General features: G+C 40.0%; 2 protein-coding genes across 6 annotated transcripts in view; one reads left to right on the top strand and one right to left on the bottom strand.

The window, feature by feature from the left end:
- Positions 1 to 483: 483 nt before the first annotated feature.
- LOC116061765 (gap junction alpha-5 protein-like) lies at positions 484 to 13,113 on the bottom strand. 3 transcript variants are annotated; one of them, XM_031316121.2, is made up of 7 exons: positions 12,698 to 13,110; positions 7,291 to 7,424; positions 5,143 to 5,307; positions 3,775 to 4,092; positions 3,517 to 3,582; positions 3,275 to 3,423; positions 484 to 2,290 (listed from the first exon to the last, which is right to left on the bottom strand). In XM_031316121.2, exons 2-7 carry the CDS (start codon positions 7,357 to 7,359, stop codon positions 1,798 to 1,800), a joined length of 1,260 nt encoding a protein of 419 aa, XP_031171981.1. In that variant the 5' UTR covers positions 7,360 to 7,424; positions 12,698 to 13,110; the 3' UTR covers positions 484 to 1,797. The 3 variants fall into 3 exon arrangements, with proteins under 3 accessions (XP_031171981.1, XP_031171982.1, XP_035848441.1); XM_035992548.1 differs by lacking the exon at positions 12,698 to 13,110 and adding an exon at positions 9,830 to 9,941 and having other exon boundaries at positions 1,798 to 2,290; XM_031316122.2 differs by lacking the exon at positions 5,143 to 5,307 and having other exon boundaries at positions 12,698 to 13,113.
- Positions 13,114 to 20,335: 7,222 nt separating this feature from the next.
- LOC116061726 (follistatin-related protein 1-like) overlaps positions 20,336 to 26,025 on the top strand; it is a 39,126-nt gene continuing 33,436 nt past the window's right edge. For 2 of the 3 annotated variants that reach the window (XM_035992263.1, XM_031316058.2), the window contains exons 1-7: positions 20,336 to 20,561; positions 20,832 to 20,906; positions 23,426 to 23,515; positions 24,125 to 24,254; positions 24,997 to 25,026; positions 25,262 to 25,389; positions 25,538 to 25,656. In XM_035992263.1, coding sequence (XP_035848156.1) covers positions 20,832 to 20,906; positions 23,426 to 23,515; positions 24,125 to 24,254; positions 24,997 to 25,026; positions 25,262 to 25,389; positions 25,538 to 25,656 — 572 coding nt within the window. In that variant the 5' untranslated portion in view covers positions 20,336 to 20,561. The remainder of the gene's footprint in view (positions 20,562 to 20,831; positions 20,907 to 23,425; positions 23,516 to 24,124; positions 24,255 to 24,996; positions 25,027 to 25,261; positions 25,390 to 25,537; positions 25,657 to 26,025) is intronic. The other variant, XM_031316059.2, reaches the window with a different exon arrangement.

Genomic DNA, 26,025 nt, shown 5'->3' with positions numbered 1-26,025 from the left:
AATTGGCCTTTTCCCACAGGAAACATTTTGACATGTCACAGTAGGAAAAGCACAGGTGCAATTAATAAAATGATAGATGACTGAATTCCATTTAGCTGCTAAAGTTTCAGGGTCCTGCGGGTATTTAGCTTCCTCTTATAGGGCTGCAACTAACAACTATTTTCATAGTCGATTAATCTGTTTTATTTTTCTCGAGTAATCGATTCGTTATTTGGTCTAAATTTCAGAAGATGGTGAAAAATGTCAATCAGTGTTTCCCAAAGCCCAAGATGATCAAATGTCTCTTGTTTTGTCCACAACTCAAAGATATTCAGTTTACTGTCACAGAGGAGAGAAGAAACTAGAAGATATTCACATTTTTTAGAAGCTCAGAATTTTTACTTTTCTTTTTCATAAAATATGACTCAAACTGATTAATCAATTATCAAAAAAAAAATGTAATAGTTGACAACTATGTATAAGCATTTTAGAGAGAGAAAGGACTCCCACAGGTTTTGCATAGTTTTATTTGCAACGCTTTTTAAATATACAGCATTCACATTATCAAAGTGGAATAATAAATATAAAAACAACAATTTTAAATGATTATTGATAGTAGTAATCAGTGTCATCTGTTACACTACAGTACAATATGCTAATACAAAACCCAACCTACATTCAGAATGTAAAGATTTTAGGCTAAATGGGTTCATAGCCATAATACAGTGCCGTAGAAAGTCACCAGTAGTCATCCAAACTGACAAAGGCAACGATTCAGGACATGTATGAGAAATTTGAACATAACTTTTAAAAAGTGAAGAAATAGTAAATATATGCTGGTGTGAAGATGCATTTGGCATTTGTGCTTCATATTAACATCCACTGATGAAACAGCTGGGACGAACATCTGCATTCAAAACAGGCAGTGCTGCAGTTAAAACTCAAACAAAACTTTTTAAGTCGCAGCCACTTCCAGTCAGAGTCATCAGCTAGTCTCGCAAGGATATAGACTAGTCATCAGCAATCACTGTTCTCAGCTTCCATAAAAAAAATACTGATGATTTAGTATATATGTTTCAAGAAAAATGTGTCTCTGCAACTGTAAAAATTATCTTTTCAAAAAGTAACAGGCTGCACTCTGAGTGAAATATCTGGCAAACAGCACAAAGGTTGTGTGCATTGTGACTAGAGAACAGTCTTCATCTCTACTTTAGCTGTCACGGTGCAAGCTTTTACGTTTTTAAGGATTGCCTGCATTTAAATTATGTTATAAACATGATTCTCCAGATTAATGTGCATTGTCTCTGCATGCACTGTTCTGTTTTTATGACTTTTAGAAACACACCTTAACTGCAACAACGTTCAATTTTTGGCAGTCAGGATTTTATCGCAACGTTTGAGGGCAATCATAATGTTGGGCTGCCCCCTCTTAGTCCATTGGTCGACTAATCGGTCGTTTTGGTCTTTGACTAAGATTTCTTTAGACAATTAGTAATTTTGTATGCTTTTTCATGCTGAGTGACTTGTTTCCAAGAAACGTATAAGCACATCAACACAAGATTCAAAGTGATGCTTTTGCATGATTCTTTGTGGAGAAATTCAGTTTTGCAGATCTGTTCATTAAATTCGACAAAATCATGAGTGTTAGTCGACTAAGGATTTAGCCCTAGCATCTTAATCAAGTCGCAGTGTTGCTATAAATGGTTCGGATGACTCCTCCCAGCTGACTTAAATGAGAAGCTTTGTGTATGATGTGCACGTGGTCATGCATAAAAGGTTAAAATATGTTCCAGTTTATTTAGAATTTATGCTTTCTTCCTAAACAGAGAGGTCGGTTGCTCTCGTTCGGCTGCTCGTTCCGCTGGTTTTGCTGAATCTCCGTTTGTCGTTCTGACAGAGCCCTCCATTCGGGCAAAGCAGCAGCCTGTCTGGGCCGCCATTCTGGATCTGAGCGCAGCTGATCTCCCTGCTCCCAGGGGTGTAGGAGTTAGTGTCGGTCCTCAGGTATCCGCCATTTTGGATCTGATTGTTACTAGTCTCCTGCCATCTGGGCGAGTAGCAGCTCATCTGGAGGAGGTTTACCTCCTCAGCGGCGGCGGCCATTTTGTGCTTCTCTGTGGCCATGTTCTCTGAGTTTTGTTGGTTAGCCAGGCGGTGGTTGGGGAAAGGGAGGGGCAGGAAGTGCGAGGAGTCAATCACACACTGGCTGAAGTCTGGCGGTGGGGTTGACGGCAGTGGAGGAGACAGAGAGAGCTGTCGGGCCAGTGAGGTGTTAGCAGGAGCGACTGCCTTCTCTGTGTAGCAGTACTGCCTACAACAAAGAGATTTAACCAGTTAACAGATATGATACAATTTCACCATAAAGAATTAGTAAACATAGTTATAAGCGACTATCTGAAAGCAAACATTTTAGCTGCCAAGAGGCTGAGTGGGGGAAACTAACTTGCCAGACGCACTTGCTACAACTGACTTACTGATCCAAATGACTGTGTTCTGTTGATTTACTTACAGGAGAAACAAACAGTTGTCCATCCAATAGATTCCATCAAGTGTTTCACGGAATACCAAAAGGTGTCCAACAGTCATATTAAAAATGGCATTAAACAGTGGAAACAGCATTAGAAAAGTGCTCTACAGTGGTCAGCAAAAATAAGACTTCCCTGTCACCTCCTCTTGTTCACAAAAGCCCACACAGGTGAAAGGATGATATCACTATTGCTTCCGCCTCTACCAGGAGACCTATTTACCGTAAGTGACCAAAATGTGTTTAACAATAAAAGACTATAACTTGCTCTTACAAAAATGTTGTACTGTAACATGAGCTCTATGGTCTCGCATTTCCAGACCTTCCTCCACAGCCCTGCCCTGCCTCGGGAAGGAACTTGTTTTGGTGGAACGTGTATGTTCAAAGATTGTTTTAGTCATGCAACAGAAAACTCAGATTGGACAAATAGTCTAGCTAGCTGTCTGGATTTACCCTGCAGAGATCTGAGGAGCAGTTAACCATAGTCCTCATAAATCCACCGGTGTTTAGAATTGTAACACAAAGAAAGCAGAAGGTAACGGACATCCGGCCGAAAAGAGTGTAATTCGGCGGAATTTCCAGCGGCACCGGGGCATTCCTGGAAGTGGAACGTCGTGGATACAGACTACATGAGCTCCAATGAGAGGTTTTGACATAATGGTGTAGGGTCGTAGGGCCAATGGAAGACAGTCGCCGATGGCAGACAGTCATCGAAGACCAATATGGTCGTTTAAACTCAAACCGCTCTCACAAATGTGTTTCTTACTGTACCTGCAGCAGTGTCTCCATCCCAGGTGATGCAGCTCGAGCACACTGAGGAACAGAGAGACGGCCGACACAGCCATCATGAACACTATGAAGACATTTTTCTCTGTTGGTCTGGAGACGTAACAGTTCACGGGATGTGGACACGGCCAGGCCTGAGAGAGACAGAGAGAGCGAGAATATGACTGTGGGGCCTGAATTTCATGTTTTATACGTAGAATTGAATTGATTTTGATTTCTGGCTTTACCTTGCAGACATACAGGGGATTGAGAAAAACTCCATACATGAAGTACTGGAGACTCAGAAACACCACCTGTATGGAGGTCCAATCACAGTCAGCTGCATTTATTTACTGTAAGTTCTGTACGTAGACATTTACATTTTTTTCACCGCCTCTTTCATTTACCTACATGTTATGTTGTCATGCAGAAAGTGTAGTACAAAATGGAGCACAAATACAGTAAGAGGTCATTCTTATTTAGCCTGTAGTAATAGTAGCATGTACCTCCATGACGCTGCGTATCAGTATACTGAGTATGTAAGTCCGCAGCAGCCCTCCCCTCAGACGGATTCGACCTGCTGATTGACCTTCTCCTTTTTCCTTTCCTCTGTCCTCTCCTTTCCTCCCCTGTTTCTCTCCTCCTCCTCCTCCTCCTCCTCCTCCTCCTCCCCCTCCTCCTCCTCCTCCTGTGTCCTCCTCTCTCCCTCCTCTCTCTCCCTCTTCCTCCTCTCTGCTCCTCTTCTTCTCCTCTCTGCGGACATTGTGCATGGCGTGGCCCATGTAGATCAGACTGGGAGTGGACACAAACACAATCTGCAGCACCTGCGAGTATATCAGCCAGATTGATATATTTAAAAAAAACAGTTGAATTAAAGGTTAGTGACACTCAAAATTAAAGGACTAAACCAACTTGGTTTAGCCACTTTAAATCAGTTGAAATTACACCCAAATATGAGGAGCTACTAGGGGGAAAAAAATCGGTTCACAAATCTGTCGTGATATTTAAAATCGATTCGATCCTTATTTATTTATTTTTACCAATGATTCACCTTAATATTTTCTGTTTATATAGTACTACATCATATTAGACTGGGTAAACCCAGCGATTTGATTTCTCCCTGCAGCTCAGGCTGGAAACCTGTACATTATTCTATCCTGCTTCCGTTACAAATCTGCGGGAACCAATCACAAACTGGCTTATCCACCTGGCGCGCTATCAGCGGGTTTATCACGATGACGATAGAGAAGCGACCAAGCAGCTTTTTGTTTACATTCAACAAGCCGGCCACCGAAGCTCAGCAACCCGTTGATGCCGCTGTCGCTGCTACGTCACCCGGATCGTTGGTCTGATTGGTTGAAGGACTATCCAATTGCGTACAGAGTCATTTGAACTATGCCCATTGATCACGCCTCTTGTGCAGTAGAAAGTACAGAGCAGACTCCCCAGACTAATGTTCAATCTTAAAAGATTGAGCTTGGTCTGGTGATAACCAGATTAATATATCAGTTCCCAGCAAAACAGAGCGAAAGCAGAAAATGCAGAAAATCCACGTTCTGTACTTCTTTACAAATTAAATAAATGTCAGACTGACTGACATGTGATGTGCATTCTTCTTAGAAAACAATTAGTTTTTAGAAATGTGTCATGATATATTATCCCTAGAAGTTTATTATTCAACTTTTGTTTTTGTTGATGAAGGAAATGAAAATCGCAATACTCAATGCTATCGAATCACAATACAAATCGAAACGGCACCCATATCGTCAAAAGAATCGAATCGGGACAAAAGCATATCGTCCCAGACCCTGGGAGCTACTATTCAATTTTGTCTCTGTTTCCTTCACATCACATGACATTAGATTGTATATTACCCAGTATCGTATATGAGCTATGGGGAAAGCTCGGTCATAACAAACGTTCTCGCAGCCCGGCTGCTCGGTGTCACAGTTAAAATCTTCCTGTTCGTCTCCCCACGACGACTCAGCGGCAGTCCCGAGCACCAGAATACGGAAGATAAACAGGATGGTCAGCCACACCTGTGGAGCCAAAAACAACAGAGAAAGTATATCAAACCCTCCAAAAACAATAATATGTAGACTCTGTGTGGAAATAATGATAACATTCAGGAGTTTTTGTGTTGGAACTTCTGTAACAAGATTTGAAAATGTGATAAAGTCTGAACAAATACATTAGCAGGAAGTGGTTTTTAGTTTAGTAATGTCTTACTGATTCCATATTTTCAGTTGTTTGTGTCAGCTGCAGATGTTTCTCATGTATTCTGTATCAGCAGTCAGGGATAATGAAGTTAAACTGAAGCGTACAACTGTCTTTGAAATTAAAATAATGTACGTGGAGAAATCATTCTGGGACTCTCGTGACACCCTTAAAATATTAATTTAAGATAAGATGAAGTTATATTATTTTACATCAATTCTAGTTTATTTCTATATCATGCCAAATATTTGGCCCATCCCACATGGGATTACAAGACACCGCTATTTAAGACATCTTCCAGTCTTGCACATTGCCTACAAAACATGTAGAGAAATACATTTATAACAGTACAAACAAACAGTACAAATAGACAAAATATCTACAGATCATCTCGGTAAAGAGGTTTTTTTTGCTCTTCTCCCAAGCTTTCTCAAGATAACTGGCTAATTTATGTTTCACATACTGTATGTTTTTTTCAGTGGCCGCTCCTAATCTCTGGAATAGTTTACCAAATCAAATAAGAACTGCTCAGGCCACTGAAACTTTTGAGTGCTTGCTTAAGACCCACTTCTGTTCACTGGCTTTCAATTTGAGTTGAGTTTTTGACGCTCAATGGTGTTTTAAGCCCCCAACGTCTCCTTCCAGGCAGCGCTGTGACTGTTGACTTCAAGGCACCTAACCCTAACCCTAACCCTAGCCCTAACCATTGCCTAATCCTAGTGCCTTCCAGGCAGCGCTGCCTGGAAGGAGACGTTGTGGGCTTAAAACACTGATAAATGTTTTTGACACCTTGACCTTTTTTCTACTGTTGGTTATTTTGTATTTGTTTGTATTTAATCCATTTGGTTTTTTGAGCTTGTTTGCACTTTGGTCAACTATGGTTGTTTTTGAATGTGCTATATAAATACAGTTGATTGACTTTCACATGTGAACAGCCATCTTAGTCTTTGAGCATTATCCATATTTACAAAATCAACATCTGTTTTTATCTCACTAAACAAGGCATCACACTATTCACAATAAGACAGCAATAAGGACAGTGAAACACAAAATGGAACTCATTTTCTATATCATTTAAACAACATATACACATGTTTTTTTTTTTTATTTTACTCAATGACTTCTTCAGCGGATTTACATTTTAAACAAAACTATATTAACATAAACTTTATATCTGCTTATTATTAAAGAAGGAGGATAGAAACCAAGGGTCAGGATATACAAAATAAATGTTTTATTTTGAGTGTGTATATGTCTGTTTCCACCATGTGCAGAGGAAGTCAGACTGGTGCCAGGCTGCCTGGCATGCAATGTTTGCAAATTAATGTGTAAATGTGTGTGTGTGTGTGTGTGTGTGTGTGTGTGTGTGTGTGTGTGTGTGTGTGTGTGTGTGTGTGTGTCTGTCTGTCTGTGTGTGTCTGTGTGTGTCTTTGTGTGTGTGTGTGTGTGTGTGTGTGTGTGTGTGTGTCTGTCTGTCTGTGTGTGTGTGTCTGTGTGTGTCTTTGTGTGTGTGTGTGTGTGTGTGTGTGTGTGTGTGTGTGTGTCTGTCTGTCTGTGTGTGTCTGTGTGTGTCTTTGTGTGTGTGTGTGTGTGTGTGTGTGTGTGTGTGTGTGTGTGTGTGTGTGTGTGTGTGTGTGTGTGTGTGTGTGTGTGTGTGTGTGTGTGTGTGTGTGTGTGTGTTGTGTGTATGTGTGTGTGAGTGCGTGTGTGTGTGTGTGTGTGTGTGTGTGTGTGTGTGTGTGTGTGTGTGTGTGTGTGTGTGTGTGTGTGTGTGTGTGTGTGTGTGTGTGTGTGTGTGTTGTAACCTTGCCAACAGAGGTAGAGTGTTCCTGTACTTCCTCCAGGAAGTTTCCCAGTAGGCTCCAGTCTGCCATGACCAGTTACAGCTCAGTTTTTTTTAGTTTTCTCTTAGCAGTCACTCAGCAGGTACAAGATTCACCTGAGGAACAGAGAGCACACACAGGTTTCACGTCTGCAGCAAATTTAGGCTTCTCCTAATCTCATTCATGGTTTATTTTAAGAAAAGACACAGCTGTATGTATGAGGTGATATTGTCTATTAAAAAGACTTTAGCCAAAAGCATCTCAAGCGTAAAATGATCTCAAAATCATAAACTAACAAAAAGTAAAAACAAACCCTATAATCCATTTTGCCAATCTTCTTAAATTTAAAAGTTGTTTCCCTAAAAGCATCACATATTAAAGATGAATGATTAATAGGATGCTGAAAGCGTCTTAAGAAGCTCCAGAACCTGCAGGAGGAACCAAAGACTACCTTTTTAAGACTTTTACCATTAAAACACTGATGTTCTTCGTTAAGTGATGTTTTATGCAAAATTAATTATTAATGTTTAAATTGGAAAATAAGAAAACTAAACTAATGCTCACACAAGTTGTCATTGCTGTCCCTCATTTTACCTCATATAATAATAATATATAATATGAATCTCTTTTGGACTGAATGTATTGTGTATCTTGAGATTCTGTACATTTTCCTTTTAGTTATGGTGCGTATGTTGATTTCCACACGCAAAAATGATGACAGAATGACATTCACACTAGATGACAGATAATGAAACTTATAACCTTCCTCTAGCAGCAGCTCTTAACTTGTAAGATTGATTATTATCGGGAAATGGGGCCTAACGTTCCTCTAATTAATGCATGAAACAATCGTGTTTTACAGATTATTTTTGATTAATTTTAGGTTTGACTGGAGCTATTTTAATTTCATTGTGCCCTCCTTTTCTTCAAAGGTTTAATGGTACCTGACTGAAAAATTATCCTTAAACCAACTCCTAATACTCACATAACAATAGTTGATTGAAACATCTTAATTCACAGTTTCCTTTGCGTATTTTCTGGAAAATCTTTCAAACTTTGGACTAAATTTGGATGTTGTTTGTGTGTGTGTGTGTGTGTGTGTGTGTGTGTGTGTGTGTGTGTGTGTGTGTGTGTGTGTGTGTGTGTGTGTGTGTGTGTGTGTGTGTGTGTGTGTGTGTGTGTGTGTGTGTGTGTGTGTATGTGTGTGTGTGTGTGTGTGTGTGTGTGTGTGTGTGTGTGTGTGTGTGTGTGTGTGTTTTCTTGTATTATCTTGACCCTGTGACCCTCTCTCCAGCCCGGCCCTGACCCTATTAATAAAAATGTCTGTGCCCATGTCTTAGTTTAGCTTCACTCTCAGTTCCCACACTACCCCTCCATCTGTCTCTGGGGTGGAAAAACTAGACGTCCACTGTAAACACACACACACACACACACACACACACACACACACACACACACACACACACACACACACACACACACACACACACAGTGTCTCTCTCCATGTGGATATTTATGGAATGCAGTGAGGCCTCACTGTTCATTACACACAACAATATGACATTTTTGTTAAGAACCAAACAATATAATCATCTGTTTTATTCTTGGAGCCAGTAGAAGAGATAAATAAGTGTTTATCCTGAAAGAAAGTGCCTTTCCAATAGTCAATAACATTGAAATTGTTCATTCCTTTAGGAACACGAATGTGATCAGTAAGTTTCATGTTGTGTTTGGTATTTATGATGTCGTAAGACGAAATGTTCGACATTTTGTTTCTTGTCATCTCTTGTTGTTATAGATACCGTAACCAGATGAACCTGCAGGTGTCTGCATTTAGTCTCCTTTACCAATTGGTCAAAATCGCACAATTCCATGCACGGAGTGTTCACAACAGTCTTATTTGTCGTTCTTTGATTCAGGAAAACTTCAAAATGCAAAACTTAATATTGGCTCCTTAAAAGCCATCTTTTTTAATGCTACCTTAATCTAGACTGTCCTTTATTTTACAATGATACAGACTTTTTTTTGTTTTGTTTATAAGGTTAAATATCTTGAAATACGATGCAGAGTATGCTTTGTAGATTCCAACTCTCTCTGTATGGCAGCTGAAGGTTTTTAAAGCAGCTACAAAATGTAATTAGTTTCTTTCTTTATTTATTTAACCATTATTTTACCGGGACGTCCCTTGACATACCTGGACAAAAAACAAGCATAGGGTAGATTATTTAGATTATTGAGAGGAGAAAGAATGGTGCACAACCAAAGAACAAAGGGGGCTATTTTTGGTGTGATCAAAAAACTCGATTACATACTCAGATATTAATGTGATGAAGCTGTTGCCACTTAGTTGTTTAACTTTTATAACTATTATTTATTTTGTTTTCTTTTTCCTTTGATTAAACAACCCTAACCTAAAGGTCCCCACTCTCTTTCTATTCAAACCAGTACAAACCTTTTTTTAAAGACATAATACTTTGCTTTGAGTAATCTTTTTTTCACCCCACAAAAAAAGTTCAATTACCTGGTTATCTTGTCATAAAATGACATCCCACACCTTTTCCCTCCTTAAAAAAGTCCATCTATGAATATGTTTAACTGCCGGACACAACATGTCTCCTCACTGTCTATGATGTGTGTATATGTGCACTGGAGGTTTCATGTTTCCACATCACACTTGTGTGTGTTGCATACTGCACCGTGATTGGCTTGCAGGATGGTTGTAATGTGACAAAGTTGTACTTGTACGTACACGTCTTAAACTGAGATCTAAGGTCGGCGAAGAGTATCAAACTCTGCACAGTGAAGATCAAACAACAAAGTGGCGTAGCAATCACAAGCACAACACATTTTGACTGGATGGGGACTTTAAAGGTCCCATGGCATGAAAATTTCACTTTATGAGGTGTAAACCGAGCCCTGGCTATCCTGCTCTGCCTTTGAGAAAATGAAAGTTCAGATGGGCCGATGTGGAATCTTGCTGGCACATACTAAGGAAAGCTCATTGTAAGACTGGCTCTAGTGGCTGTAATTCTGCACCAAGGCTAAATTTCAGGAAAGAGACTTCAGATACAGTATTAGGGGACCCCAAAGGCCTGTATAAAAGCACCCAAAGAGCACCATGTCATGGGACCTTTAAAGCTTTAGTGCGTAACTTTTTAATATTAATGAACGTCCGTTACATTCAAGCCGTTGCCAAATGAGTTGCTACAAAGCTAATTAAGACTATCAGCTCCACACAACTCTCTCTGTATTTCTCAGTATGACTATGTTTAGAAGATTGTGGCGTCCGCTGACTTCCCCACGCAAAAACTCGAGTGAAGATAATGACCTCTTCTGAAGAGTCCATCATGTTTTTATTTAATCCTCCGTGTCCTCCTTGGCTACTAGCAACTGCGTGGGGGAGGGGTGGGGGTGGTGCACGATCACAGAAGGCTATATCATGTGGACGCGCCGACAGTTTTGTTACTTGCCGACAGCTATTACTTAGAATTCCTCATGGGGGCGACAGAAACTACGCACTATAGTTTTAACGGCAGAATTATTCACACTCACATTTTAGTGGCATACTGTATCTTGTGCTCTCCAAGTATCTATAAATGAATCAATGTGTGTGTGTGTGTGTGTGTGTGTGTGTGTGTGTGTGTGTGTGTGTGTGTGTGTGGTGGTTTTTAGGTGTTTTTATGTCGGTCTGTATGTCTGTGGCCAGATTTTGTCACCCTGATAGCATCACAGCCGTACAAGATGCAGTTGTTTAACTCTACATCTGTTTAGTTGAGATCAAAATAAAGGGCGAGTTTGAAAATGGGTGTGGTCCGAGCAAGGACGCCAGAAGCAGGGGGGGTAGAAAGTAAGGAAGGGCCCTCCACACAGTCTTTATGCCCCCGGGCTCGATTTGGTGTTGCGGCTGGTGTGATCCCATCACAAGATTGTCTCTAGTTTATAGATGACTTATACTTGTACTCCATAGCATTCCGTTTTGAAAGTCTGTTTCAGAAGATGCATTGTAAGAACTTTCCTAATTTCACATAAAAAAAACTAAATTAAGATTAACTTAATCAGCCTGTGGGGGAAAAAGACAGAAAACCACATCTTGTGAAAATTTATGTAAAAAGCTAATCTTTTTTTGATTGTCCTTTATTTATTAAACGTCCTTTGAATGCACCTCCCTTCCTGTTTTTGTAAAACCCAAAAGCTTTGAGCAAACTGTGTGTGTGTGTGTGTGTGTGTGTGTGTGTGTGTGTGTGTGTGTGTGTGTGTGTGTGTGTGTGTGTGTGTGTGTGTGTGTGTGTGTGTGTATATTTATGTCTTTTACAAGTGTTCCTAACATCATTAATAACAATATTACTTCCTTGTATAGACTTTCGCCTGACCTTTGCATGCATATGTGTGTGTGCGCTCATTATACAGCACTCAGTATTGTTCTGCATCCTGTATTGATAACAAACACACACACACACACACACACACACACACACACACACACACACACACACACACACACACACACACACACACACACACACACACACACACACACACACACACACACACACAGCTTTCCTCTGCTCGTTAATAATAAATACTCAAAGATGACTTTGCGGATGTTTTTAAGGCGATAATAGACGTTATTTATAAGTTGCACTATTAATATTCCGCAAAGTAGTAGTGGGTCAACATGATAAAAATGTAAGACATTAATCAAAGAAACAAAAACAACAAATACATAAAGACTAAAATAGTTCTACACAAAATTTCCAGTTGATTTTTTTCTTTTTAATTTCCATATTTTACTCCAAACTGGATATGTTTTCTACTCTCTAAAGCTCCTAAAACTCTTTCATAAACACCAAAACTAAAACAACTAATTAGTTTTTTTATGTTTCTTTTTCATACTCTTGCCTATTTAAACATCTTAGATCTTGTGAAAATCTATCACTGTCCTATAGGACATTAATTGAGGTGTGCTTGGTTTACGCTGAAAGCGGCTCCTTTCTGATCACAGCGTTGCTAAACTCAGCTCCTTGCCTGTGAAACCTGCGATGGTTTTTCTATCTTCTTTGCACATTTCCTCTCTGAATTTAAATGTTTTTTTTGTGGAGTAAAACATAATTTTCTTGTAGTAAAAAATGTATGGGGCTCATGCACGCTGTATGTTATTGATCACTGAATAATGCAATGGAGAGTTTTCATTTGTTGTTTCAGAGTTTCCACCAGGACAAGGATAAAATGAATCAGGAAACGAACATTACATCAAACGACAATACTTGAAATCTGTGATATTAAACATGTAAGTAGATGTTTTGCCTAAAATTAGCAAATAAAAGTCTGAAGTTGTAGGCTGCATGTTGTGTTAAAGAATCCACCTGTTGAACGCATGCACACACTTTACCTAATTTAGGATTGCAGTTGGCCTGAGAAAGTCTTGATCAAAGTTGGTAAAGTGGCTGCTCTCCTCTTCCCCAGCAGTTATGTTGAGGTGCCTTTGGGCAAGGCACTTCCTCCCCTTCCACTGATCCTCAGCGTCCAGCAGCAGCAGATGTTTGTAGGTGAGATGGTTGCAGATGTCTTCCAGGTATTTAAGGTGTATGACTTGTCTTCCTTTAGTTGCACGTTTGTGTCTTAAATCCAAGTTAAGTCGCTGAATCTGAACTTGAGACGGCGTCAGGCTCCGAGCAGAGAGACAGACGGATGAACAAAAAAAAGTTGCTTCAGTTGAGTTGACAGTGAGACAGCAGCGCACAGATGAGAGCAGTTTGTGTCCAGAGGACTGAACTGAAATGTGTATGAGACTCTAGTTTGTACCAGCCTCCTTCTCTCTCTCTCTCTCTCTCTCTCTCTCTCTCTCTCCCCCTCACATCAGAGGAAGTGGGCTTGGTGCCTCGCTGCCTGCTATTCAACTCTTATGTATGTGCATGTGTGTGTTTGTGGTGTCTGGCATCTAAAGGAAGTCAGATATTGTATTAGGACACAATGGCTGCAGGTCCCAGTCATGTTTCTCTATTCTTCTCTGTATGTCTCTATATGTCTCTCTTTGTCTCCATTCGGTCGCTTAATTCGTGGGAGTACAAACTTCACTTTAAAATCAACAAACGACCTGACCTGAGGCCTGGACACACTTTGTACATAGTTCCCATATACATTTTGGAGACATTTTTAGCAAATTTCTAAAACATTCAGTCAACCAATCATCAGTATAGTAAATGCAGATGTATACTTTGAAGAGCAGCAACTCTTCTGTCATTTACTGTAACCCATTTTGCTCTTTGGGGAGATTTGGTCATTCATGAACTTTCTCCAGCTGGTATGGTGTTGGGCGGTCTTCTCCGCTTCCTTCCAGGATGATGTTGTTTCCTAACTCTTCTGTATCTCCTCAGTAATACCTCCTTCATCCATTGCTGCCTTCCACTTCAAAGAATAGTTGGACGAAAGCATCTCCTTAAATGAGGACTATATATATATATATATATATATATATATATATATATATATATATATATATATATAGATAGATAGATAGATAGATAGATAGATAGATAGATAGATAGAGAGACTATGGCTGTGGTCAAATGGTCAAACAAATAACATCCTATGTCTTTTCCCAAACACTTTTCCTTGATTTCAGTTTTCAGCCACAGTTTGAAAATAAAAATCAATGGAATCAATAAAATTTGCATCAAAGCATTTCTGATTCTGGATCCAATTTTTTGCAAGAAGGCAAATTTGTCAACAAATGGCACTGGCATGAAAGCTACGTACAGTAATAGGCTACAGTGACAAGCAATGGTGCACTGATTCGCACTGAGTGCTGTATTTTGTTGTTCACTGTGTAATGGTTGATTGGAAGAGCTCATACACTTGTTTGAAAGTTGTGTTGTTTGAAGGCAAAATTTGCTTTTGTTGCATATTTTAAATGTTTTGGCACGGTTAGAGCCTTTTGCAAACAAAATGTGACATTTTGACCATGAGTGCCACTGTTTCAGCCTGTGTGTTAACTGTTTTGAAAATGTGGAGTTTGAGTTGACTGCTGTGTCAAAGCAATCAAGAAAAACTGTAATATATGTAAACCAAAATAAAATATATTAGAGTATAAGAAATTAAGAAAATAAAAATAAAATCTTCTCCGGGTAGGGAATGAGTCTTTACCCCAAGTGAAGGAGTTCAAGTACCTTGGGGTATTGTTCGCGAGTGAGGGGACAATGGAGCGGGAGATTGGTCGGAGAATCGGCGCAGCAGGTGCGGTATTACACTCAATTTATCGCACCGTTGTGACGAAAAGAGAGCTGAGCCAGAAGGCAAAGCTCTCAATCTACCGGTCAGTTTTCGTTCCTACCCTCACCTATGGTCATGAAGGCTGGGTCATGACCGAAAGAACGAGATCCAGGGTACAAGCGGCCGAAATGGGTTTCCTCAGGAGGGTGGCTGGTATCTCCCTTAGAGATAGGGTGAGAAGCTCAGTCATCCGTGAGGAGCTCGGAGTAGAGCCGCTGCTCCTTCGCGTCGAAAGGAGCCAGTTGAGGTGGTTCGGGCATCTGGTAAGGATGCCCCCTGGAACACCTCCCTGGAACACCTCCCTAGGGAGGTATATCTCCAACCTGGCCTGGGAACGCCTCGGGATCCCCCAGTCAGAGCTGGTTAATGTGGCTCGGGAAAGGGAAGTTTGGGGTCCCCTGCTGGAGCTGCTACCCCCGCGACCCGTTACCGGATAAGCGGAAGAAGATGGATGGATGAAAATAAAATCTATTACAGTAAAGTATAAACATCTATTACGGTAGAGTATAAGAAATCGGCACTATGATACTCAGTCTCTTGTGTCTTGACGATGGGGCAACATGGCCTAACGCTGCAGACTGATTGCTAATTGAAGATTTGTGTGAAGGAGTGTCAAACAGGTGCTTCAGTGATGTCATACTGATGGAGGTAGTTTCTAATAGTTAGGAACAGATGCTTTCTGTTTGGTTACCATAGCTAAAACAATGGAGTTTGGACTGCTTGAATGACATCCGTGTTAACTGTTCTGCTAAAGGGTGGGAAAATGTGTTAATCCAATGAGAAAGGGTTAACACATTTGCAAGCGGTGTCTTCTGCTCTGCTGAGACAGTGATGATGAAAACCGAGTGGATCCCAGTTTCTTTAAGCAGGTCAAAGCAATCAAGAAAAACTGTATGTCATTATAAACGTAAATATAAGTTGTACAAACGAAGAGTAGTCAATAATACAGTAAAATAATATATCATGCCATCTACTACTGTATGAGCACACATGACTTCAGGGAGACAGACGACTTTGTTTTTTTCAGAGAACTTGTGATAGTATAAAATGCACACTGTGTTCCTCAGGGCCTGTGTGTGTGTGTGTGTGTGTGTGTGTGTGTGTGTGTGTGTGTGTGTGTGTGTGTGTGTGTGTAGTTAAAAGCAGAGTTCCCCTAAATTCATGTGAAACAGTGGTTCACCATGTGACACTCCTACTACAATACATAAACAACTTTATCTAAGGTCTCTATCTCTGAATTGCTGCTGTGGGTTCAGCCCCATTGAATATATCCAATTGATATTCTGCCACATTTAAAAAAAATGTCTCTGAGTCACATATAAGGACAATAAAACCCTGGGAAGCTGCAGATTTAGAGAGATGATATCATTTTTAATTTTGTTAAAAATACTTTCTTCTTGCAACTCATGACTTTTTCATCAAAGCAAAACGTTTGAACAATTAATGCTTTTCACCAAATATGCATGACACAACAGGATTAATTTAAGAAGGCTTTATTTTGTTCTAAAGTGCTTCTGGTGATGAGAGCTTGTGCCAAACTCATAACCGTCACAACAGATCTCTGTGTGAAACTATTTGCCATGCAGAGGTGAATTTTGAAAGATATAATCCACAAAATTGGTTGAAATTGTTGTCATTTGTCAAATACACTCAGTCGGTTGAACATAGATTTAACAATATCTGACTCACTTAAAATTCAAACCTGCAATATTTAAAGACAGTATAACAGTGGCGTAGCACGTTCGCACTGTACATTCTCACTGCACACTCACAAAGAGTTCCGTATCATTTAGAATGGTTTGGTATTGGTATTTGGACATTTATCACAGTTTTTGACATTTTTGCAAAACTGGTTAGGTGAATCGCTGAGAAAGATAAAGTACAATTTTCCTGATCATTCCACACATTTTGAAGTTAAAATGTATATTATCTTCTCCCATGTACATAACTGAATGTCAATTGAATGTGTATACTGTCTACACTTTTGTTTGTGAAGTATATCATAATGCTCTCTGCTGTGCAGTCCTGAAACAATCTTAAATTAAGTCATTAGTCAATAGACAAGACAGTTATTTGACAACATTTTATATTTTATGTTAAGTAATTTATCAAGCAAATCTTCCAAACTTTCACTTGTTCCAACATCTTGGACAAGTGGATTTGCTGCTTTTCTTCTAAAATGAACACCTAAAGTTATTTGAAGACCTTAGCTGCTGTTTACTTGTGATGGATGTTTTTTATGTGTGGACAATTCATACATTAAAGATGAATAAAAAAAAACAAATGAAATGAAAATTATACATTTTTTAAATGATGTTTGAAAGGTTTATAAGCCTGAAACATCTCAGCAGCACAATCCAGAGAAATTCAATGATGTAAAGACACAAAGAGATTGTGTATTAGTAGTCATTATCCTCTCTCCTGTTTTCAAGCCTCACATAAGTGTGCGTGCGTGCGTGCGTGCGTGCGTGTGTGTGTGTGTGTGTGTGTGTGTGTGTGTGTGTGTGTGTGCGTGCGTGTGTGTGTGTGTGCGTGCGTGTGTGTGTGCACATTTCAATGTGTCTTTGCCCGTATCACACCTCTGTTATCGTCTTGCATTAAGATCATAGCATACCTTTCCTTAAAAGAGTCCACACACGCACGCACAAACACACACACACAAGCAAAAGATGTGCACAAACTCTGGCTGACCTCTCTGTTCTATTTTTAGGAAGTGCTTCATTGGTGTTACAGCGCACAGCAGGCGAGTGGGTTTATCTGAACTGCAGCACCTCCTCTGACACACAGCTGACTGTCACACCAGAGAGGGAGAGTATGACAAAGTGGGAACAACTTTGGGGGTTGAACTTGACAAACTCAAACATATCTGTGTTTCCCAAATAGAGAGGGAGACAAAGACATTCGTTGAAAGATGATGTGTGAGGATTATATCTGTAAAATATGGATCGCAATCTTGTTTATTTACAGGACTTTGGGTGGCTGAAAATAAAGTGGGCCCCAGATCTGTAGGATCCCCAAAGCCTATTGGCTATTGGATTCACAGGGTGTCAACTCAACTTAATTAATTGCAAATTTGTTGCAATATCACAATACCAACTAATACAGCCTGCATTATTACCTGATCCTGTGGCTCTGTCTTGTAGAAGGGGCCCTGTGTCATATTCTAGTCATAAGACCATAACATCTTTGTTTAAATTGTGGTTGTGTTATATAGCACCTTTAAAAACAAACAATAGTTTACAAAGTGCTTTGACAGAAGAACCAAAAGTGCATACAAACCAATACACATACAGTACAGTATGTAGGCCTATACATAAATGTAGTAGTGAAAATAGAAGATGGGGCACCTTAAAAGGACAGAAAAAATAATAATTCAAAATGAAATTAAGAGGTGATAGGGTAAAAATACAAAGAGAAAGACGATAAAAAGCATAAACATAAAACATAAAAGCAGGTCTATAAAAATGTGATTTAAGAAGTGATTTAAAAGAAGTCACTGATTCAGCGAGCCTTATCTCCTCAGGCAGGTCTGAAGCCGAGGTGCCCTGATGGAGAAGGCACAATCAGCTCTGGTTTTGAGCTTTGACTTTGGAACGGTTAGAGGGGCCCCGCCGAGGATCTAAGGCTGCGAACAGCCTCGTATAGGGTCAGCATTTCTCGTATGTAGTATGTCGTTTTGATATAGATGATGTACTGCAAGATTTTTTCAAGGAAATGTGATTATAGAGTTTACATTCCATTTCACCTTCTATTTGTATTGTATTTTTTAAGTCAGGTTGTAATGTTCTTTGGATGGGAATGAATATTTATGATATGCTTTGTAATACAATGCTGAATTGTTCAAAAACTGTAGAACATATTTGTAAAAGTTTGCAAATAAAAAAAATTTAAATTTAAAATTTAAAAAAAGTATGCAGTTTTGATGATAACAACCAACATGGTGACTCTGTCCTCTGCTGGTCACAGTGTGGCACTACAACAGAGCGTCAAACTTGTCAAACTGAAGGCCTGCGGGCCAAACCAGGCCCCTCGCAGATTTCAATCTGGCCCTCAAATTAATTTAGGTTCACAATCAATTTTGGCCCAACCTAGTTGTGCCCCAAACCCCAAAAGACAGGAAAGTGTTTGCAGACGACAATTACACGACATTTAAAGCAGAATTTGGCAGATTTGCCAACTTTGAGACTCAGAAATTCCCACAGAACCAAAGAGTTAGCTGTTCCGGCTGTAAAACAGGTTGCTGTGAGTCGGCTGCGTGGTAGCCTGCTTTTAAAAATGTAATCTTTGTTTTGCTTGATTTGCAAAATTCTATCATGGCTACGGAACTTTTTGGCTGAATTTTGTAGAGCTTTATGTCAACAAAAATGCGACAAACGTCAGAAAAAGCAACAAAATCGTTGAAAAAAGCAACAAAAATCTCGAAAAATTACAAAAATGCAACAAATGTCTCAAAAAGTGACATGCAGTAATACAATCAAACATATTTGACTTTTTCGATGAAATAACAGCACATACATAAATTATAAATGTCTGCCCCTCAGTGAAATTGAGTTTGACACACCTGTGTTAGATGATTCAAATCTGATTTATTAACAATTAAATAGTCTCTTTTCCAGTTGTATCAACGTCCCAGTGCTCCAGTAAGCCATGACAGTGTGACCCTGAGCCAACATATGCGTTCCGTTTCTGTCTGCTGCATTGTATTGAGGTCCGTTTGACAGTGTTTGTAGTGATGTTTTACGAATTCATCAGGTTGTGATGTACTCTTAACTAATGGTGTATCGTTGTTTGATTGCTGCACCCTGTCTGCACAACAAATGTACCCTTGAGGACTAATAAAGGAACCTAAACTAACCATATACTGCAGCAGCTGAATGGAATTCAGCCTTTATTATCTTCACCTGGATGCATGTGGGCCACGCAAGAATCTTAATACTCAGAAATAAAATCAGCTTCTTTTCTTATACTTCTATACTTGTCAGTCTTTTCTTTTTGCTTAACCCTTGTGTCCGTCGACCATGCAATTCTTTGTTGAAAACTTTTTTTTCAATGTTTTGGTCGTCTTTTTCGACACTTTTGTCGCCCCCCCCCCCCCCACCCACCAACGTTTTTGTCACTTTGTCTGATGTCTTTGTTGATTTCTTCTGCGCCTTTTGACGTTTTTGTGTTTTTTTCCCCCACGTTTTTGAATCTTTTTCCGACATTTTTGTCACATTTTTAAAACACCCAAATTCAATGAAAGTAGTCAACTCATCATTTATTATACTTATAAAAAGCGTAGGGAACCCTCCATGTTACTTTTTTTTTGAAAATTTGGTTGAAAGAAACCCAAATTTCTGATATAGAAACTTTTTGAAAGAGGGTCAAATTTGACACGAGGACGACAGGAGGGTTAAATCATAAAAAATTTGGCAGTAGTTTTGTGTACGATGAATTCAGGCTCGAACTGTTTTAAACATGGAAAAACGTTTGCGGTTTTTTACTGTATGTGAAATTATTTCCTTTCAGTTGTGTCAGTCAGACTAATAACTTCACCCCCTCTCTCTCTGTCATTGTCTGAACATGTCGGCTGGCCGCGTGCCTTCAACTTATCATTCTTTAAGAGGACAGCTCATGTGTGTGTTTTGTGTGTGCTTTTTGGGATGGGGGGGTTTCTTGTATGACTCTGGACAGCTGGTCTCCTTTCTCCCCCAGCATCCCTCCTCCTCCTCCTCCTCCCCCTTCTCTTCTTTCTTTTTGTAACTCAAATGATGTTGTTTCACTGCAGAGTGAAGCAGTCGGCTTCACTGATGGTTGACTGGATGTTGTGGATCCATGCTGACAATTTGGATATTTAGATATGCATTTACCGCCTGATTGATTGACTGAATGGTTTATTGATTAGGCTACTTTTTTTAGTGCTGATCAAATACTGTGGAGCGGCTGAATCCTGACTGGTTCTTACAGAGAAATAGCAGCTGGACAAACTCTGTTAGACTGGCACGGTACGGCTGTTTTAATATAATAATTACTAGTAGCAGTAGTAGTGGTAGAATGAGTAAAATGAATATTTCTACTGTTGTTAAAAATGTAAATATTTGCCTTATATTGAGATAATTTAATTATGATTTAACTATATTTCCTTTCTCTCCTCTCCTTTTTTCTCCGTTTTCCTCCTTTCCTCTCCTAATCTCTCCTCATCTCCTCTCCTCCTCTTCTCTCCTTTTTCCTCATCTCCTCTCCTCTCCTCTCCTCTCCTCTCCTCTCCTCTCCAGATGTTGACGATCTTTGTGTACCTGCTGCTGTTGTTCCTCTCCTCTCCTCCCGTCTCCTCCTCTCCTCTGGCCAAGGTAAACTCAAAGCGTCAATGAGATATTTTTATACTGAACACTATTTAACCAAAATATGTCTGCTGTTTACTTCAAGAAATCATGACTATTACAATGTAAGCATTAAATAGTTACTGTGCAGGTTCCTATTATTTCTGAGCAGCTACATGAAAACAGGACTCTGTTAAATTGAAACAAAGATTAAATAAAGATGTAGGAAAACAGGAAGAATGGCTGAAAAGACAGAAAGCTGGCAGGTACACTGAAGCCTCCAGGGTCAGGGTGAAAACATGTTTCCAGTGATGACATTTCCAATTTTCTTTTCATTTCCCACTTTTCCTAAAACCGGTGTAAATCTATCCCAAGTTGTCACTTCAGAACAGACTGATGTTGACATCTGACTGCAGGAAAAAGAGCGAGCGAGTGTGTGTGTGTGTGTGTGTGTGTGTGTGTGTGTGTGTGTGTGTGTGTGTGTGTGTGTGTGTGTGTGTGTGTGTGTGTGTGTGTGTGTGTGTGTGTGTGTGTGTCTCTCTAGGTCGAGGAGGTACATGATTTAAGAAGGTGTCGGCATGTGGAGGTGAAATTTGAAATGTGTTTTGTTCGGAAAACTGATTTTGAAGATACACATACACACACACACACACACACACACACACACACACACACATACACACACACACACACACACACATACACACACACACACACACACACACATACACACACACACACACACACACACACACAGATACATGCACACACATGCGTTTCACTATATTTGTGGGGACCCGTCATTTACATAATGCATTCCCTAGCCACCCCACGAATATAGTTAAACAAGAACACACACACACACACACACACACACACACACACACACACACACACACACACAGGTTTCTGGCACTATCTTTTTGGGGACCCGTCATTGACATAATGCATTCCCTAGCCTAACCTTAACCCTCACCCTCACCCTCACCATAACCTAATTCTAACCCTAATCCTACAACCAAGTCTTAACCCTCAAACAGCCCTTTAACCTTGTGGGGTCCAGCATTTTGGCCCCACAAAGCTGTCCGGACCCCACAAGTATGCTGTATTCCCGGTTTTTGGACCCCACGAATATAGTTAAACGAGAACACACACACACACACACACACACACACACACACACACACACACACGTGCACACACACAGAGGTGAGCAGGTCCTGAGGTATGTGCGTGATTAGGGCTGTCAGCAGCTCATCTCTAATCTCAGACCCTGCAGCGGTAATTCCGGTTAAAACACTCGGTTGTGTGTTTGTTTCCTCTGCAGCTGTTTTCTCACCTTTGAGTCAAAACTGTCAACTCGACAGGAAAACGTTAGTGTTGACTCAGTACAAGAGAAAACAAGAGAAAACCAGTTGCAGTAAAACCAAAATAAAAATAACATTAACTGAGCTAAAACTATCTTGTCTACATGTCAAATATCTCAACAACTATTGGATGGATTGGCTGAACATTTGGTACAGACATGCATGGTTCCCAGATGATTTGTCCTCTCAACTTTAGTAATGCCCTGACTTCTCCAGCCTCACAGAGCTGCTATAGACTAAACTGTATAAATAGAAATATTCATGTGAATAATATTGTTCAGCCTTATTGGCATTTTACTGTTTGTAGTGCACAATAACTGATTTTACTTTCCGTCTTGCACCTAAAAAACACACATTTCTATTAACAATAATAAAACTACATCTGAATACGAATTAAAATGTTCTGCAAAATAAAAAGGACTTAGACTTAATGTAGGTAGGAAGTGCTACCGCCCGTTGCTTCACATGAAAAACATTACAAAAACAACATGAAAACATCTTCAAATATAAGAGATATTAGACATTAAAAACACGGCAGCTTGAAAACAGAACCTGTAAGAATTAAGTGCAAAAGGTGCTTGTGATTTAGCAATACAGTTGAGCACCTTGATGGAGGCTGGAACAAATATGAACGGGGGATGAAAAGATGAATGAAAAGTGAGCGTGGAGGAGGGCAAGAGGAGAGCAAAGAGAGAGAGACTGAGAGGACAAAAGATTCAAAACAAGGAGGAAAAATTGTTTTGCAACTCAAACAGGGTCAGACGTGAACTTGTGATTACAACACATTACTACTGTGTGTGTGTGTGTGTGTGTGTGTGTGTGTGTGTGTGTGTGTGTGTGTGTGTGTGTGTGTGTGTGTTTGGCCCCAGTCAGCTTTTTGCTAACAGCAGGTTTGCTGTGTAGCAGATGTCAGCTGGAGGTGGCAGATGTATCCATTGTGTGTGTGTGTGTGTGTGTGTGTGTGTGTGTGTGTGTGTGTGTGTGTGTGTGTGCGTTTGTGTGTGTGTGAGAGAGAGTCATTGTCATTCAAAACAGGTCTCTCAGTGGGAGATAAAGGTCACCATCTGGAGTGTGAAACACACACGTCTCACTTCTTTTCATTGTTTACTATAAAACAGAATCCAAAAATAACATGAAAACATAATATAGCGCTCTCTCTGTGTATGTATGTGTGTGTTTCAGGATCAATCAGTGTGTGCCAGAACTTTCTGCGGCGCAGGACGAGAGTGTGTATCGACTGACAGAGGAGAACCAGTCTGTCGCTGTTTACAGGTAAAAGTCATTGAATACTTCGTGAACTCGTCTTATCAAGTAAGACTTTTTTTTCTGTTCGCTCTGGAGGTGAATAATCATTCCTTACTCACTGCTTTTGAAATTACTTTCATAACTGAATTAAAAAAATCTCTGATTACTTCTTAGGTTATAAAAACACACACTGACTTTTCACCATCTGTCTCTCTCTGTATGAAATTCAACTGAAATTTGCTTCATGTTTATGTTGTAAAGGCAAGTATACTATCTGTATGACACAATATAAAAACAGAACACAGCAAACATTGATTAACTTCAATAACATCTGAAATATATACTGGATATAATTTATATATTTGCTCTAGATTTATAGGGGTCAGCTGTTTAAACTGATCAATGTCAGTGATGAATTCAGAATTATGGTTTATATTTATTCAGGATTTGGCAACACATTAATCATTGTTTGTTTTGATCTCATTTATCTTAAAACTGATGCCACAGATTGACTTTTGTGGCTCATTCTGTGTTAAACATTTTGTACATGTATGAGTCTGGATCACTGTGTCCATAGTTGTCTTCTGCAGATCGTTTTTACGTGAAACTTCTGTTGACCGCCCGCTTTCTCTGCAGCAGTGTGACGTGACGGCGCACTGGGTGTGCGGCAGTAACAGCAGATCCTACAGGAATCACTGTGAGCTGCACAGAGACGCCTGCATCACCCAGACCAAGATACACCTGGAGCACAGAGGACACTGTCTGGGTCAGCACACACACACACACACACACGCACACGCACGCACGCACGCGCACACACACAGACAGACAGACAGACGCACGCACACACGTGCACGCACGCACGCGCACACACACACACACACTCGCACACACACAGACATACACACACACACACACACACAGACAGGCAGAAAGACACACACATACACACACAGACAGACACACACACACACACACACATACATACACACACAGACACACACACAGACACACACACACACACATACACACAAAGACACACACACACACACACAGACATACACACACACACACACACACACACACACACACACACACACACACACACACACACACACACACACACACACACACACACACACACACACACACACACACACACACACACACACACACAAAGACACACACACACACACACACATACACACACACACAGACACAGACACAGACACACACACACACACACACACACGTGACAGTGTTTTGTGTGTGTCTATTTGCATTACCCAGACCAAGATACATCTGGAGTACAGAAGACACTGTCTGGGTCAGCACACACACACACACACACACACACACACACACACAGACAGACACACACACACACACACACGCACATACATACACACACACACACACACACACACACACACACATACACACACACACACACACACACACACACACACATACACACATGACAGTGTTTTGTGTGTGTCTATTTGCAGAGAAACCAGCAGAGATGGATGTGAGCCCCAGTAAGTCTGCAGCTTAGTTATTACAGAATTACGTTTGTACGTTACATTATTACATCAGATGGTTTCCCTACATTTCTGTTTTTAACATTTTACATGTAAATGTTATTTTATACAGCACCTTAGTGCTTCTTGTACAGCACTTTTGTCAGCTTAAGCTGTGTTTGAATGTGCTCTTTACTTACTTACTTACATTACTTCTACATTAACCATTTTATTCCTGCATTTGTACGTGTAGTCGTCTGTTTCCTGTCCGATCGTGATTGGCTGAGAGAGAGAGTGATCCAGTGGATTCAGGAGGAGATAGAATCTGACAACATGACCTCAAATGACTCAGCCAATCACCTCCTGCAAACGTACTTCAAGGTAACAACTTTTCACAGAAGTACTAATAATTATTGCTGTTTTTAAAGGTGATTCCAGTTCTTTGCAACTGGACAACCTGAGAAATGACGAGCTAAATAAGAATAACTGAAAAAGATATTTCAAATCTAACTCTGTTTGTGTGTTACAGACGTATGATAATGGGGATTCAGAGCTCGATTCTAAAGAGTTCCTGAGCTTCCTGAAACACAATGAGACGGCCCTAAACCTCACGTACTCTAATACTCTGGAGGCTAACATGCTACTGAGGTACGCACAATGCACACGCACAAACACTAGGGCTGCAAATAACGATTATTTTCATAGACGATTAATCTGTTAATTATTTTTTCGATTAATCAATTACTGGTTGGGTCTATAAAATGTCAGAAAATTGTGAAAAATGCCGATCACTGATTCCCAAAGCCCAAGATGACGTCCTTAAATGTCTTGTTTTGTCCACAACTCAAAGATATTCAGTTGACTGTCACAGAGGAGTGAAGAAACTAGGAAATATTCACATTTAAGAAGCTGGAATCAGAGAATTTTAACTTTTTTTTTATTAAGAATGACATAAACTGACTAATTGACTATCAAAATAGTTGGTTATTAATTTAATGGTTGACAACTAAGCAATGA

The sequence above is a fragment of the Sander lucioperca genome, chromosome 15 (genome assembly GCF_008315115.2).
Source record: "Sander lucioperca isolate FBNREF2018 chromosome 15, SLUC_FBN_1.2, whole genome shotgun sequence".
Lineage (NCBI taxonomy): Eukaryota > Metazoa > Chordata > Actinopteri > Perciformes > Percidae > Sander > Sander lucioperca.
The sequence above is the reverse complement of the archived record's forward strand: the minus strand, read 5'-3'. Positions and strand labels throughout refer to the sequence as shown.